At 36.1% G+C, this 15,242-nt stretch overlaps 1 protein-coding gene across 4 annotated transcripts in view; it reads right to left on the reverse strand.

Moving 5' to 3' along the window:
- Nucleotides 1-15,242, reverse strand: part of GLRB (glycine receptor beta) — a 68,449-nt gene that overhangs the window by 15,065 nt on the left and 38,142 nt on the right. For 3 of the 4 annotated variants that reach the window (XM_033857421.2, XM_073805623.1, XM_073805624.1), the window contains 4 exons: nucleotides 7,763-7,992; nucleotides 7,573-7,655; nucleotides 5,863-6,003; nucleotides 587-739 (listed from right to left, as the gene is read on the reverse strand). In XM_033857421.2, coding sequence (XP_033713312.1) covers nucleotides 587-739; nucleotides 5,863-6,003; nucleotides 7,573-7,655; nucleotides 7,763-7,992 — 607 coding nt within the window. The remainder of the gene's footprint in view (nucleotides 1-586; nucleotides 740-5,862; nucleotides 6,004-7,572; nucleotides 7,656-7,762; nucleotides 7,993-15,242) is intronic. The other variant, XM_033857422.2, reaches the window with a different exon arrangement.

Raw genomic sequence — 15,242 nt, forward strand, 5'->3', positions numbered from 1 at the left:
AGAATTTTCAAGTCTGGCTTTTGGTGTTTCTATGTCACAGAGCATTAAACATCACAAACTGGAGAGCGTGGCCTAACCAGCCCTTCCTCTCTCTAGCCTCTCTTGGTGGTACAGCACACAATAACTAGTGTTTAGGAAAATGATGCAAAGTCATGTTTAAAAGATAAATTCTATTACATATTCCCTGATGAACAGTATGAGACAGTATATGATTTAGAAAGATTTCTATCCAAATAGTCATTTGTTTTTAAGCTTGGCACCACTGGGGATTTTAGCCTTCCGTTATCCGTGAAAATCGCTTATTAATAATTATTTCATGAGAGTCAAAGTAGGATGGATTAACTGCTTAAAATACCCCAAGGACACAAAAAGGGAAAACTTAGTTTAATTATAGAATGCATAAACACGGAGAAAATCTAGTTCAATGTCAAGAACTGAAGGAAGTCTGAAAAAAAAAAAAAAAGGTTGCCATCAATTCCAAAACTCACTGTCTCAAAATCATTTGGTATAATTTCAAAATTATACAGTCATTTCTATAAAGATGCAGCGCACTCGCGACCCCCCGAGAGAGGCTGGAACACATTACCCAGGGGCACTCTGGCAGCGCTGGCATCAGGGTTGATCCAGAAGGACAGCCAGGACAGAACCACGATGAGCAGGGTTGGGGCGTAGACGCCCATCATGTAGAAGCCCACCTGCCGCCTCAGGGTGAAGATGACCTCCACGCACGTGTAGTACCCTGCCAGCAACAGACACGGGCAAGAGTGACACTCCCGCAACATCCCACCGCAAAATCACATCGTGCCCGGAAATTACAGGTCGCTCCTGCTTGAGGCAACTTCATAAAGTGAACTCCACGTAAAAAGGATGGGGGCTGGTTCTGTAAATATGTATCCTTTACGTGATCTAAGAGGACGGCATGATGAGACCTGTTTCACCCGACCTCTTGCGACTTCATTATGAGATTGACAAACAGACACCATGTGCTGCTCTGGGATGGCCAGTCCCGGCTTTTAAGTCTTTGCTCCGAGATTTTGCAGTGACTTAAACTTCCCATTATCCTTGGGTCCTCTGGGAGCAAAAGATCTAAAGAAGCCACCGGGAGCATCAAATCAGAGCAGAGCAAGTCTAAAAAGAAACATGCCTGGATTACACGTTGTCAGTATAATTTTCAGCCACGTGGACCACTTCTTATCTGGAAGGGATGACCGTCTACCAGAACTCATACGCACATTTACGCATGAAATGTGCAGACAGTCTTGGAGGTAAACACGAGCAGGGTAAGTGAGTGTTCCCAGTCTATGCAGGTAAAAGTTTGTAAAGGCAAACATCGGACATCCCAACCAAGTCTCCCCTGGTTCCACTCCAGGACCTCAAATGTTCTGGAATCGAGGGAAAGGGCTTCACTTTCACAGGCTGAGACTAAAGCAGACGTTGCCCTTACACATCATTCTAGGACTGCCATGATGTCAAGTAGCCTCTCAAATTAATCACAAATTATGGGCAGCCTCATAATAGCCTTTGCTGACTGGAGAAAGAAAATAAGTGACACAAATAGCCTCCCAGCACTGGCATACAAGAGACGTTTCCAGATGTTTGAGATGAATTTTTAAAATGTTCAATTTAGATAAAAATGTCATTTCCCATTCAACAAAAGGAAGGGTATGCATGAATTCCAAAACGTTAAAATATCTTCAGTTGCGTTCAGCTTAAACTGTACATAATTATTTAAAAATGCTGAGACAAATGAATGGGCAGTGCATAAATAAAATAATTATGGGGGAAAAAGACAATATTACCTTTTTACTGTGTTTTAGTTTAAAAAGTTGTACTTATCTAGTTTTCCGAGTTGGGAAGAAGGTATATATTTCTGATGCTAGAATAATCTTCATATTTATTCATTAATAGTATCTAGAGCAGTAATTGCACACAAATAGGGTCTTTCAAAGAATGGCTATTCTCATCCCTTTATCAAATAGCTTAGATTAGAAATCTATCCTTTTCCCAATAATCATTGATACCTCGGAGGGATTAGAAAGATGTTAGGGCTAATCTGTAACAAAAATAAATAGTTGATTTGAACTGAAGTAAATTCTAATTATGCCAAATGTTTCCATATTATATCAAAAAAAGACAAGCATGGGCTTCCCTGGTGGCGCAGTGGTTGGGAGTCCGCATGCCGATGCAGGGGACACGGACTCCTGCCCTGGTCCGGGAAGATCCCACATGCCGCGGAGCGGCTGGGCCCGTGAGCCATGGCCGCTGAGCCTGCGCGTCCAGAGCCTGTGCTCCGCAACGGGAGAGGCCACAACAGTGAGAGGCCTGCGTACCGCAAAAAAAAAAAGACAAGCAATGCAGAGTGTTGTCTTTTTTAAATTTTAAGTTCATTAAAACTAGACAATTCATTTAAATGGTGCACAGGTTCTAAAAAGATATGAAAGGCAAAACGATGGAAAATCCCCCTCCCTTTTCAGTGCCTACCTCTTATCTCAACTTCCTGCCTGGACAAATGAGAACATATGCTTCCAACTAACAACCATGTGCAAAACTTCCAAACTATAATCTTTCCTAAGCCCATTCGCTGCAATTAAGGAGGCCCACAGCGTTGCCTACATGCGGTTCTGCAGTACCTTGCTTTCTAAGAGTGTCACTCCCTCAAGGTAACTTTACACTCACCTAGTGCCTGTGAAATGGGGAAGAACACATATGTGCTTATTACGTATCTTTAGGAGCCTAGGTTGTCACAAGGATTATAACAATTTTCTATAAAGTTGCTCACTTTCCAATGCATTTGCGCATCCCATCCACCACATTTAGATGACAGCCTAGTAACCGATTGCTTCATCTGAAGCCACCCCCCGGGGAGCTTCCCAAGCCGTGGATGCATTTAGCAGTAAAATATATGCCTGGATATCATAGTGGTTTGCTCCATAAACTTTTATGAGAAACATCCCTCGATCTTTTTTGATTTCCTGGTACTGTTACATTTATGAGGGGCAGGTGGGCAGCTAATGGGTATAAATGCTCACTGGCAAATTCAATTTACTTTCTATTTCCTGTGAGCTTTTATTTGATTATTATTCACTCAGGCTTCCAATTTAAAGATTTTTCTATACTTGTGTACCCATATATTTCTCCACCTGTGTAATTTCTAGTATTATAAATAAAACCCTAATTTTTAATAAAGTTAAAGCCAAATCACCATTTCGGATAATTTTGTACAAATTAAAGAAAATATTGGCCATCATTTTATACATTGCTTTCTGTATCTTTTCCAGTATTCTGCACTGTTAAGCATTTCATATATTTTGGATGTTCTATTTTCCTAGATACATTTCTAAGTATTATCCAAACATTAAAATGTTTTTCTTATATCCATATACTGATTCATATAAATACTGACAAAGCATGTTTACTGAAATATAGTGCCAATTATTATTATGTTAGCCATGAGTTTTTTCTTATTTTCTGTATCTAATGAGATATAAGCGACTTATTTATGATAACTCAAAAAATAAATACCACACACACACAAAAATCTATGAAAGATTTACTTATCGTAAATCTTGAGTATATCCCCAAATACTCTCTACCGCAGCACACCCTCTTATTTCCTTCTTAGGACTAAAAGAATTATATTTACTTTACTTGCTTGCCATGTAAGAATATGGATCTATAAAACAGCAGGGATCTGTCCTTTATTCACTGCTGAGTCCCCAAGTAGAGGCTTCTTTTTTGTTAAGATTGTTTTGATGTGGACCATTTTTAAAGTCTTTATTGAATTTGTTACAATATTGCTTCTGTTTTATGTTCTGTTCTTTTGGCCACGAGGCATGTGAGATCTTAGCTCCACGACCAGGGATCGAACCCGCATCCCCTGCACTGGAAGGTGAAATCTTAACCACTGGACCTCAAGGGAAGTCCCGAGACATTTTAAGTTCAGGGCTTAAAGGTGAAAAAATGAATAACCCCATGATTTTCAATACTATTACATGATTTTATACTACATAAAATTAGAAATAAAATTACTGGTTTTATTTTTCATCTCTAGATGAAGTTTAAAAAACTTCAGTAAACTCTATTTCAAGTTTCTCAAACAATTTAGAGACTACTCATTTTGAAATGTTAATCATATAATCTGGATGTGGGTAACTATTTTCCAAATATAATAGCACTCACTGAACTCACAGGATTGTTGTGAGGATTAAATGATAGAATTCCTGCAAAGTGCTTAAAGCAATGCCTGACAGATAGCAAGAACTCAAAAAGCCATCTAGTAAATGTTTCTGTACATCAATCCTCCAAAAAACTTCTCTTGGCTTTCAAGTTTATTTTTTCCATTACTAGGTGAGAAATCCCTGAAAACTGTAGTCAGTCTCAATTTGCATGAGTCACAGAGAGGAGAATGACTGTGCCCAGGTTACAGCTGACACTGATTTGCCCTTGACATTCAGGAAGTCGTTGACCCTGCATCTCAGTTATTTTATGTGTTCAACAGAAGAGCTGACTCAGCATTAGCCGACCGATCACTTCCACATCTGACAATCAAGGTATCTACGATTTCTTCACGGAGTACTTTGATGGTCAAATTTTTAAGAGCTCTGTTTTTCCATTAAAAATTTTGATAATTCTTTCAGCAGTGTATTTGCTTATTTTGTCTCTTGTCCTAAAATACTATAAGCTCTACAAGAGAAGGGACTATTTATATATAAATGTTACATAATCTGTTAATTTAATTGAAGGTCAATGACAACAGATGCTTAAACTAACGTTATGTCTAAGTTGGCCCGTGTTGTATCTATTATTACAACAACGTAGATGTGCAACTATTCACTCTATCTTTTATTCTAATCAACAGGTATGTTTTAAATCATACTTTGTCCTTGATGAGGTCACGATGCAGCATTTCAGCTCAAACATCTCATCTCAGTAAATTTTCCACAATTACTCTACACGTTTTTATTTTTGCAAAGTCAACATAAATGTTGCAATAAACTTAAACTTTAATTACATCTATTCCTGAATATCTTTGTCATGATTTACATCCTGATACAGAATTAGAATTTTGTGATAATTTATAAGTTAGACTGATTATTAGTGTGAATGTACTGGTCAAAAGTCATTCACCTTTTTATTTATATTGCTGAGGAAAATAGCACTATATTTAATATCTAGAGCCTTCAATAACCTATAACCTCTAGAGGAGACTCAAAGGTTGAATACTAACCATATTACGAAAGTATTGATCAGTGAGTACTGTATTTTCATTTCTGTAAAGCTTGACGTGATTTAATGCGTGAGGTTAATTTGTTGAGCTTTCATAACTGGCCGTTCCATAACCTAGATCAAGAATATTATACGGCAAATTTTTACTCATGTCCAATTATTTCATGTGTTTACTGTTTCCTGCACAGCATAAAGATCAAACTTTTTGAAAATTAAGAAAATGGGTCAACCAACAATGAAAAACCGCCCCAAAGACAGCAGACGAATATATATGGGTTACATTGTTTATATCCATAACGTTTGGCCCTAATATGAATCCTGTCAGAGCAGAATTTCTAGGCAACATCTAAGAAAACCACTGCCTGGAGAGTTCATATAAAATAAAACGTTGAAAACCTCTTGTTATCCGGAATTACATAGAGAAAAGCAAAACTATCTAGTGATAAAATAAATTTTAACTTTAGTGGATGTCATTTTATGAAAGATTTAAATGTATCAACATATAGATATAATGTTTATAAATACTGAATTTATTTTTTAACTAGTTTTCTCTGTTCTGTCCCTAGCATATTTTAATATCGAAACAAATCTTTGAAATAAGACTTAGTTTTGTTTAATTTAAAGACTATTACTTACCAGTGCCTTTGTAGTATTTTGTACAGTTACCATATTCAATATCTTCCTTTTTAATATCAAATTGAGGCAAGGCAATCTTTTCTAATTGAACAGGATCCCCTGACTGCCAGATAAATCGTAAGTCATCAGTTGTGTAACCAACTGTAAACAAAAGGAAATAAAATATTAGTTTGAAATATAATTATGGACACTTCTTTAACATTTTAACATCCAGATATTAAACACAGAAATGGTAAAACAATAGGCCCTTTTATGAAACTTTTGTTAGAAATGTAAAGAGGTAAAATCTATGGCCACTAATAAAAATATTAGCACAAGTTACAGATAATTGGCTTAAAGAAAGAACAAGCTAAAATAATCAGCATATCACAGATGGTAAAAATCCTCGGGGTGCATGAACAGTAGTACATCTGTCTATGTCAGAATTCCGAACCGTCATCAATGAAAAAGTAGCAAATAAGTGATACCAGCTTTCTGAATGTACACGTTTACAATCATGCAATATGCTACCTGGAGATTTTTAAAGAAACTTAAGCACCAAAATGGGTTTTTTTGAAGAATTCACTACCAACTTCCCTAGAGGAGTTGCATGGCCAGAGGAGAGCAATAAAACAGCCCCTCAAATGGACATCACTCCATCACTAGAGCCTCCTGGAACCCACATTGTGGGCTTAGGTAACCTGGCTACAACTCAAGGGCCCCATGGGTTTACAGCATGTTGTAGCCTACCGTTCAACTCTTACACGCCTATATTTTTTAAAGCCGTACTTTAGTGTATCTAGTAATAGAATTGAAGGTATATACACATGTGGAATTATTTATAAAAGATGCATATGGACACACAGGCACACGTACATACAATACACACACAGACGTGTACCTACATACACTTATATCTGCAGAATCTCACATGATAGTTAGAAAGCAAAAAATATTGTTCAAATTTAGGATCCAGCTTCAGTAAATTAAACAACAACAAGAAGTAACCACTAAGTGACTTTAAAGCACGTCATCAAGCAATCACCTACATTTTATAAGGTGTAGGAACAGGTCACAGTATATGGGTATTCAGGCTGAAGAGTCCTTCCATTAGTGTTAGTTTTTCAAGTTTTATTTCCTACTTTGATTTTCACATGACAAGCTTCATAGCAAATTAATTAATAAATATATTTTAGAGATAAGCATTTCAATGACTACACCTGGTACCTCTTTTAGAAACTGAAAAATACATGATTCTAGAAATATAGAAAATCTGAAATCCAACTTTGTAAAAGATTTTTTTTTATAGATCCATAGAAAATGAATGCTTGGTAGGATTTAGATAATATTTTTCAATGTTTTCCAAATTTTCTGCTCTGAAAAATGTGGTTTTAGCATTAGAAGAGTTATTAGGACATCATTTTCTCCTTTACCTTGTCTATATTACTAACTCAAATGCAGGTGGCAATTGGAATAAGTTAGAAGGGTACACACCTACACCTACGGCAACTCAACTGAAATCAACTGGTAACAAAAGAATTCATCTATCTTAGTATACAAATTAATACAGTAAAAGGAAAACTATAATTTCCCTAAATAACTTATTCTAACGTCTATTTGGAATCAAAAGCATTAGTTTCACCGTTATTATCTAAGATATTAGTAGCATGTATTGCCTAGAAATTTTAAGCATTTTTATCCCTATGGTGACTTAGGGTCTCATTTACATACAGCTCTCAAGTTGCATCTTGCAACGTTGTGTATCCATGGGAAACAAGGTCAAGTCCAAAGGGCACGAAAGAGTAATAGATAGCCTGAAAGCAGAAACAGACGTCTTAGAAGTTGTTTAACACATGTCTCCGTGATACACTGATTTTTAAAGGAAAATATGAATCTACAAATATTAGAGAGAAAAGAGTACCTCATGCTGACGAGGACATCTCCATCCCGAAAAATAAAGAGGAGAATATTTTCCTGGGTTACATCATGAAAATTGGCACTTTTTTCATTTGCAAAAAATAAATCAGGTTTCCACAGACACTTGTACATCGTGGGGTCCACCGTCAGGGCATCTGAGCCCCGGAAATCGCTAGGCAGCTTCAGTCTGGGGTCGTTCCACTTCTGTCTCAGGAAGATGTTGACTCTATAATCCTGGGAAAATTACGTGTGCGTGTGTTTACTGCCATTTTTAAGAATGCGTTCAGCACCAGAATAAAAAGGGTTCAATCGTTAGCAGCACAAATACGTTTGCTCTTCCAACATTAACAAGGATCACAATAGCTGGGTATAAAAAGCCCCTCGTGTCTCTCTAAGACTCTCTACAGACATCCTCTTAGCGCTTGCGAGTTCAAACGTCGTCATAGAACTTTACCAATAATTGCTTTACTGTAATACAAACACCAATTATACCAGGGGGTTAGTGGGTATTGTCAAAAAAGCACAGCAACTGCTAAATACTGCCATTATTCTTTCCCCAAAAGTAGGATACATTTTCATTAAAAATAGATAAGAAAAAATATTTCACTTGTATCTTACTAAGTAGCAAACTACAAAAATAATGTATATGTATATAAAGCTACAAGGGGGTTCGGGAGGGAAGGATTGGGAGTTTGGGGTGTGCAGATGGAAGCTGTTTATCCATAGGATGGATAAACAACAAGGTCCTACTGCAGAGCACAGGGAACTACATTCAGTAGCCTGGGATAAACCACCGTGTAAAAGAATTTTTAAAAGAGTGTGTATATAAGTGTAACTAAATCACTTTGCTGTACAGCAGAAACTAACACAACACTGTAAATCAACTGTACATCAATAAAAATAAAATAAAACTCCATATATGTTTAAAACACATACTTTAGATATATACTTGAGGAAGAAAAGGAAAAATGATCCTTGCCTACTCATACATGTAAATGATTATACAGAGGTAGTCAAATAACATTTGGATTTTGCCAAACAGATGAGAGTACATGAAACATGTGTAAATGTTATATTCAACTCCAGTAGGAAAAGGTTTTGAAATCCACGAAACAGCTGATTCTTTTTCTTCAGTTTTTTGCCTATCTCCAAAGTTTTAATTGTAAAACTTTGTAGAAGTTGGATTATATCAAGACATGTATATTCTAAGAATAGATGAACCTGGAAACATTGTTTAATACCTTAATACCTTTTATATTTGCCAGTGAAATGAGGTTCTGCCACACATTGGGTTACTGGGGTACATACAGTCCAAAGCAGCACGGTGGCATGATGCTCAGGCTTTTTTATTTTAATTTTATATGCTGAACTCAGAACATGCACCAAAGTGCTCAAGGCATAAATGACATTGGGCTTCAGCACCCTTATTTTCAACCATTCAAAATTCACAAAATACTATTATCCATGGCCTTTTGACATGATCAAAATGAATCAGAGCATAAACTTCAAATCAAAATCCAAATATTTAAATAGGAAGAGATGATAGATTTTCTTTCTTTAAATAATAAGACCTAACATATTTATATGAAACATAAATGCGCACATTTTATTTATGTATAAAATATAAAATAAGCAATGCGCAGTGACTAGGAAAATTTGAGGAATTCACTGTCTCTCTCCTACGATGTTCAGATTCCATAATAGTAATCAGAGGAGGGTAAGGCACATATTGATAATAGATATTTCCTGAACTACAGACAGTGAAGTAAGATTTAACTTACCTACATCTAACAGCTAAACTTGATGTTTATAAAAACTGCAACACATACAACACATTGTAAATCAACTATACTTCAATTAAATACACGTTTAATAAATAAATAAACTTCAACACATAATATAAATTGGTTGTTAAAAATCATACGCAGATGGTCTTGAAGTGCAAAAGTCAAATAAATTAAGAATTATGTAAGCTGGCACTGAACATATCTGTACCACTGGCAGGGAAAACAAAAATAACATTTTCCTAATCAAACGAACATGGAATCAAGGAGGACGTGAAGGAGACCTAGGACCCTGGAAGATGAAGACCTGCACTACACAGCTCCATTAACTTTTTGTCAAATATACACATATCTTACAATTCATAATGGGACTTAAGTGGTTACCTCATATCTGATTGTGACAGCTAAAGAAATTAGCTCAAAACATGTCCAGGACATAGGCCTATCAGCTGGTAAGCCTTCCAGTGGCCACAATGCTGCTTCCTGACCAAAGTTTTTCTCATCCCAGAAAAACATGCATGGCCCCCAACTTAAGAAGAAATACACCACAGATCTGATCATTTTCAAATAAAATTCCTAGTATGCTAGCTTCGCGAAAGCACATGGTTGATGTACACTTGCCATTACTTTGCGCACTTAACAGTATCCAATTCCAAATTATTTGCTAAAAAGCTTTCCTGTAATGATCGGCCAAAATGACTGGTATTCTAAAATTATATACAGTCAAAGCTGTTCTATTACCCTCGTATAACTACTGTTTCTTATCCAGGTAAATCATCAAACACTACATCTTTAAGCTGTGGTATTTGAAATACGCATTCACGGTATTATGATAAAATACTGTGTCCTAAGGGTCAGATGAGGTTGCCGATGTATCTTTCATAAGCTTATTATTAAAGCTATGGTCCCTTATTTTGGTCAAGAACCATGACATGAAAATACTGAAGATGAATTTTTCTTTAATTTTTCATTTGCTCATCCATATATGACTATAATACCTTTGTAGAGGTATTTACTACGTGCTAGCCATATTTGGCCTAAGTGCCTTACAAAAATATGACTATTTTTGGAAGTTTATACTGTGCAAATGGTCTCTTGGTGCTCATAAATGCTTCCTGTTACTGGGAAGTACCAGGTAAGCTTATTGTCGTGTTTCCTTTCTGTCTGGCAGCTAGGGAACTGAAAGCTAAACCCTGCAGCTAATTGAATTCATGTATAGCTCACATCCTGGTATGACTGTCATGGTATGGCTCTTACACATTTAGTACTGTTTCAATTCCTTCACTGTATTTTTGTTATTATTATACACTGTAAATCCGCTCCAGAAACAGGGGGCTGGATAAAAAAATAAATAAGTTGAGACACTGCCAGATACTGACAAGACTCTTTCGGTATCAAATTATTTGGGCGCAACTCCCAAGCAACTTTACCAGTGTGGCTTCTAAAACTGGATGCTTTGTTTTAGCCTAATATTAGGTTTTATTACTTTGAAGAGGGTGAGAAATATGTGTAGAGATAGAAATATTAAGATCTCATTGGTATTCTTTATCTAGACCCAAGCAACTACATTTTGCTTCTTAGTAATTAATTTCTAAAGACATTATATCACTATTTTTTTAATATCAGAAAGATATCTGACAGGAATTAAAGCAACGCTAACCTTTAACTTCAGCATATTTTGCATAATTAAAAAAGAAGCCATCTTACAATGTTTGGGGTGGAACTTCAGGAATTAAGCCTGCATTATGTCAAGCTCCCCTCAAAATCTCCACACAGGCACACATTCTTTTGGGAGCACTGTTCTACTTCCCACCTATTTCCAAAATGGAATGGTTAACTCATCTAAAACTGTATCGCAAAATTATGTTTCTTTTAAAATTTTTATAGCAATTGCAATAGTGTTTTTCCATGTGAAGTCCATTTTTCTAAATTCTTCTTGAAGTCTAAATCAATGTTTCCACACCATCCCAGAATATATTCATGTCATTTATCATTTATTAAGTTCAAAGCATTTTAATCAGCTGAAAGCTGATGAAAGCCCTAGATAGTATCAGAGACCTTGACAAAATAAACTGTCTGTGTGAAAAATTACAAAATTACAAATGATACAAGAATGTTTTCATCTACAGTCAGCCCTCTTTTTATTCTATATGTCTGAGACAGGCTGGGACCTGGGACCTGGGACCCTTTGCTGCAGGGCTTGCACCTGGACACACGTTTCCTGCAGTCATAAAGAAACTATAAGGGACTAAAAATAACTGACAACAGCAAATGGAAATGAGGGTGTGGAGCAGTAGGAACTCTCACTGCTGCTGGGAATCAAAATACTACAGCTACTTTGGGAGACAGTTTGTCAGTTTCTTACAAAACTAAACATACTCGTATCATATTGCACTCCTTGGTAAGTACTCAAAAAAGTTGAAAACTATGTCTACACAAAAACCTGCAAATAGGTATTTATTGTAGCTTTAGTTATAACTGCCCGAACTTGGAAGCAACCAAGATGTCCTCCAGCGGGTGATGGATTAATAAACTGTGCTCCATCAGGCAGTGGAATATTATTCGACACTAAAAGGAAATGAGCCGTCAAGCCGTGAAAAGACATAAAGGAGCCTTAAATGTATGTGACTAAGTGAGAGAAGCCAATCTGAAAGGGCTGCGTACTGTATGATTCCAACTATAATGGCATTCTGGAAAAGGCAAAACTAAGGAGACAGTAAAAAGATTAGTGGTTGCCAGGGGTTAGGGGGAGAGAAGAATGAACAGGCAGAAGACAGTGGTTTTCCAGGGCAGTGAAATTCTTCTGTTTGATACCATAATGGTGGACACATGTCATCATATGTTTGTCAAAGCCCATCAAATGGACAAGGCCAAGAGCAAACCCTAATCTAAACTCTGGATTTTAGGTGATGATGTGTCCATGTAGAGTCATCGATTGCAACCAAAGGACCACTTTGGGGGAGTAAATCCACAGTGGAGGAGACTGCACGTCCAGGGGTAAGGGGCCGACAGGAACTCTCTACGCTTTCTGCTCATTTTTGCTGCGAACCTAAAACTATTCTAAAAAATAAAGTCTACTTAAAAAAAGGAAACGCAAAAAATTATGTCAACAAAAGGAAAGGGAATAAATAAAAGCTTAGCCAAAATTTGGAGACAGGCAAGAAGATGGCCCTTTCAATATCACACTAAATGCTATCTAACAAGCCCACCTAAGGGCTGCCTGAGTCTCTAGGAAAATGTAACTTTGTTTGACTTGCCATTTTCTACAGATTAGGGCCCAGACTCTGTACAATTATGTCATTTCAAGAAGATTACTAAATTACAAATGATTTCTGTCAGGTAGGACAGACACTCCCAAAGGTATGCCTTTATTGCCCTGTAGAACATTAACGAGTATATCTAATTTAGCAACCTAATTGCAGCATTCTTTCTCTCCAGTCTCCTGAATTCTCCACTGAATCAGCTTTACTATCTGGCTGGTCCCCTCATTAATGAGTTAAATAAATCACTGACATGTCCTTACAATATTCATGTTTTTAACTTTTTAAAAATTGTGCTTTGTTCTCAAAACGTTAAGTATAGAATTACCATATGATCCAGCAATTCCACTCCTAGGTACATGCCCAGAAGAATTAAAAGCAAGAGACTACAACTGATATTTGTACACCCTTTTCCATAGCAGCATTATTCACAATAATCAAAAGGTGGAAACAATCCAAGTGCCCATCAACTGATGAACAGATAGACAAGCGTGGTACATACATATACACACACCGTGGAATATTATTCAGCCATAAAACGGAATGACATTCTGATACATATTACAACATGAATGAACCTTGAAAACACTACCCCAAAAAATCAAGACTAAGAAAGAGTTTGTCCAATATTCCTACCTAGAGAAGGAATGCAGGGGAAAAAATAACCCTAGGGAGGGTAAGCATTTAAAGGGCTGGCTTTCTCAGAAGTCTGAGAAAAAGAAGAAAGCCCTGAGAATGTGATTTCACCAAACCAGAGTCAAAAGCTTCAAGATGGTCCACAGCAATAAATGCCACCAGAGGTCAAGTACAGTCGAACTGAATACTTTCAGCAAATGAGGGAGACACTGATGATTTCAGCAAAACACTGTGGCACATAAAAGCAAGATGACAGAGAGTTAGGACGTGAGCAACGTTGCCTATCTAGAAGATGAAGATAATAATGATACACCCACAACACAGGCTTTTTACCAGCAATAAATGAGAAAACATATGTAAAGTACACAAAGTTCATCTGGCTATATTAAGCACTAAGCAAGTATCGATATTTTGTCTCATTATGGATAGTATATATCCTTAATGTTGTTATTCTTTTATAATGTTGGTAATAGAGGTGAATAGGCTTTTTGCCTCAAAAAAAAAAAAAAAAATCAAGCCTATACCGTAATTCATTGGGTTTGTTCTGTACTGTGATCGACCTACGATTATTCTAAACGGTAATCCATTTCTAGGTCACAAATCTTGAAACTGCTTTGAGCATCTCCTGAAATGAACTCTTCTTGCTCTCAGCTGCACTGATGTAAGCTCAATATACCATAAGCTTTGAGTCTCTACTGTAATCCTTTTTCAAATTTTATTTCTGAGTAGAACTCCAGAGTTGTATTACAATGAGTATCACTGAAAAACTGGAAATCAGTTACTTCATTGTATCATTCTTGGTCATTATGTCTTATTAGCTCATTAGGAAAGTGCTTCCAAGATGCTTTTCTATTAGTTATGTAGCTACGTAGTATTATATTCAATACAAGTTGCAGCACGCTGATGCGTCTTTTAAGAGTGTTTAAAAATTCCACAATTTAAATTAATAGCTTTGGCTTAATATTCATTAAAAGATAAAAGATTATTAATTAGTATGCTTTGGTTCATGCTTTATGGGCATTTCTAAATAATTGCTACTTATTGGCATTTCAAAGCCTCTGTATCTAGATAACTAACTTAGAAACCTATTTATTTTCATTTTCATTTATTCAATCACTATACTTATAGCTCTATCATTTATTTTGCAATAAACAACTTCCCATCAGAAACAGACCTCTTTTATCACTGGGAAATTACTTAATTGTTTTGAAAGAACTTGGTGACAAATACTGTCATTATTCATTCCAAATAGCACACTAATAGTCATGATCTGGAAAATGGATGTTCTCCAAGATTTTCAGTACCAATTAACACCCAAATTACACTACTTATTCAAGGCAATAAAACATTTCACAAGAAGGCATTAAAAATGGTTAGTTTCATTAATGATATTTTAATATTAAGAACTGTTCATCTATGTTCTGTTTTGTTGTTAGGATACCTCTTCTGGTTACTTGTAATTTTTACCTAACTCTCACATACGTGATGTTTCCTCATTTGATTTCTTTACATTACGATAAAAAAAAATGGCGTTCAAGGAAATAAAGAAAATCAACTCTCATAGCATCCGGCAGCATCATAATTAAAGTTCTGTCAACAGAGCTGTTATAAAGTCTGGTGTGAAAGGGATTTAAATTTGGTCATTAGTGAGGTTAGAAATTTCATGTAAGAACTGCAAGCTACCAAAATGTCAGTAAAAATTCTTAGGTTATGCTTTATCTATTTTTCTCAATATGTGATTTTTAAGAGTTTTTAGTTAAATACTGTTTAATCACACCCTACGAATATTTAAATTCTTCTAGAC

Source organism: Tursiops truncatus, chromosome 5 (assembly GCF_011762595.2).
Source record: "Tursiops truncatus isolate mTurTru1 chromosome 5, mTurTru1.mat.Y, whole genome shotgun sequence".
In the NCBI taxonomy this organism is placed as follows: Eukaryota; Metazoa; Chordata; class Mammalia; order Artiodactyla; family Delphinidae; genus Tursiops; species Tursiops truncatus.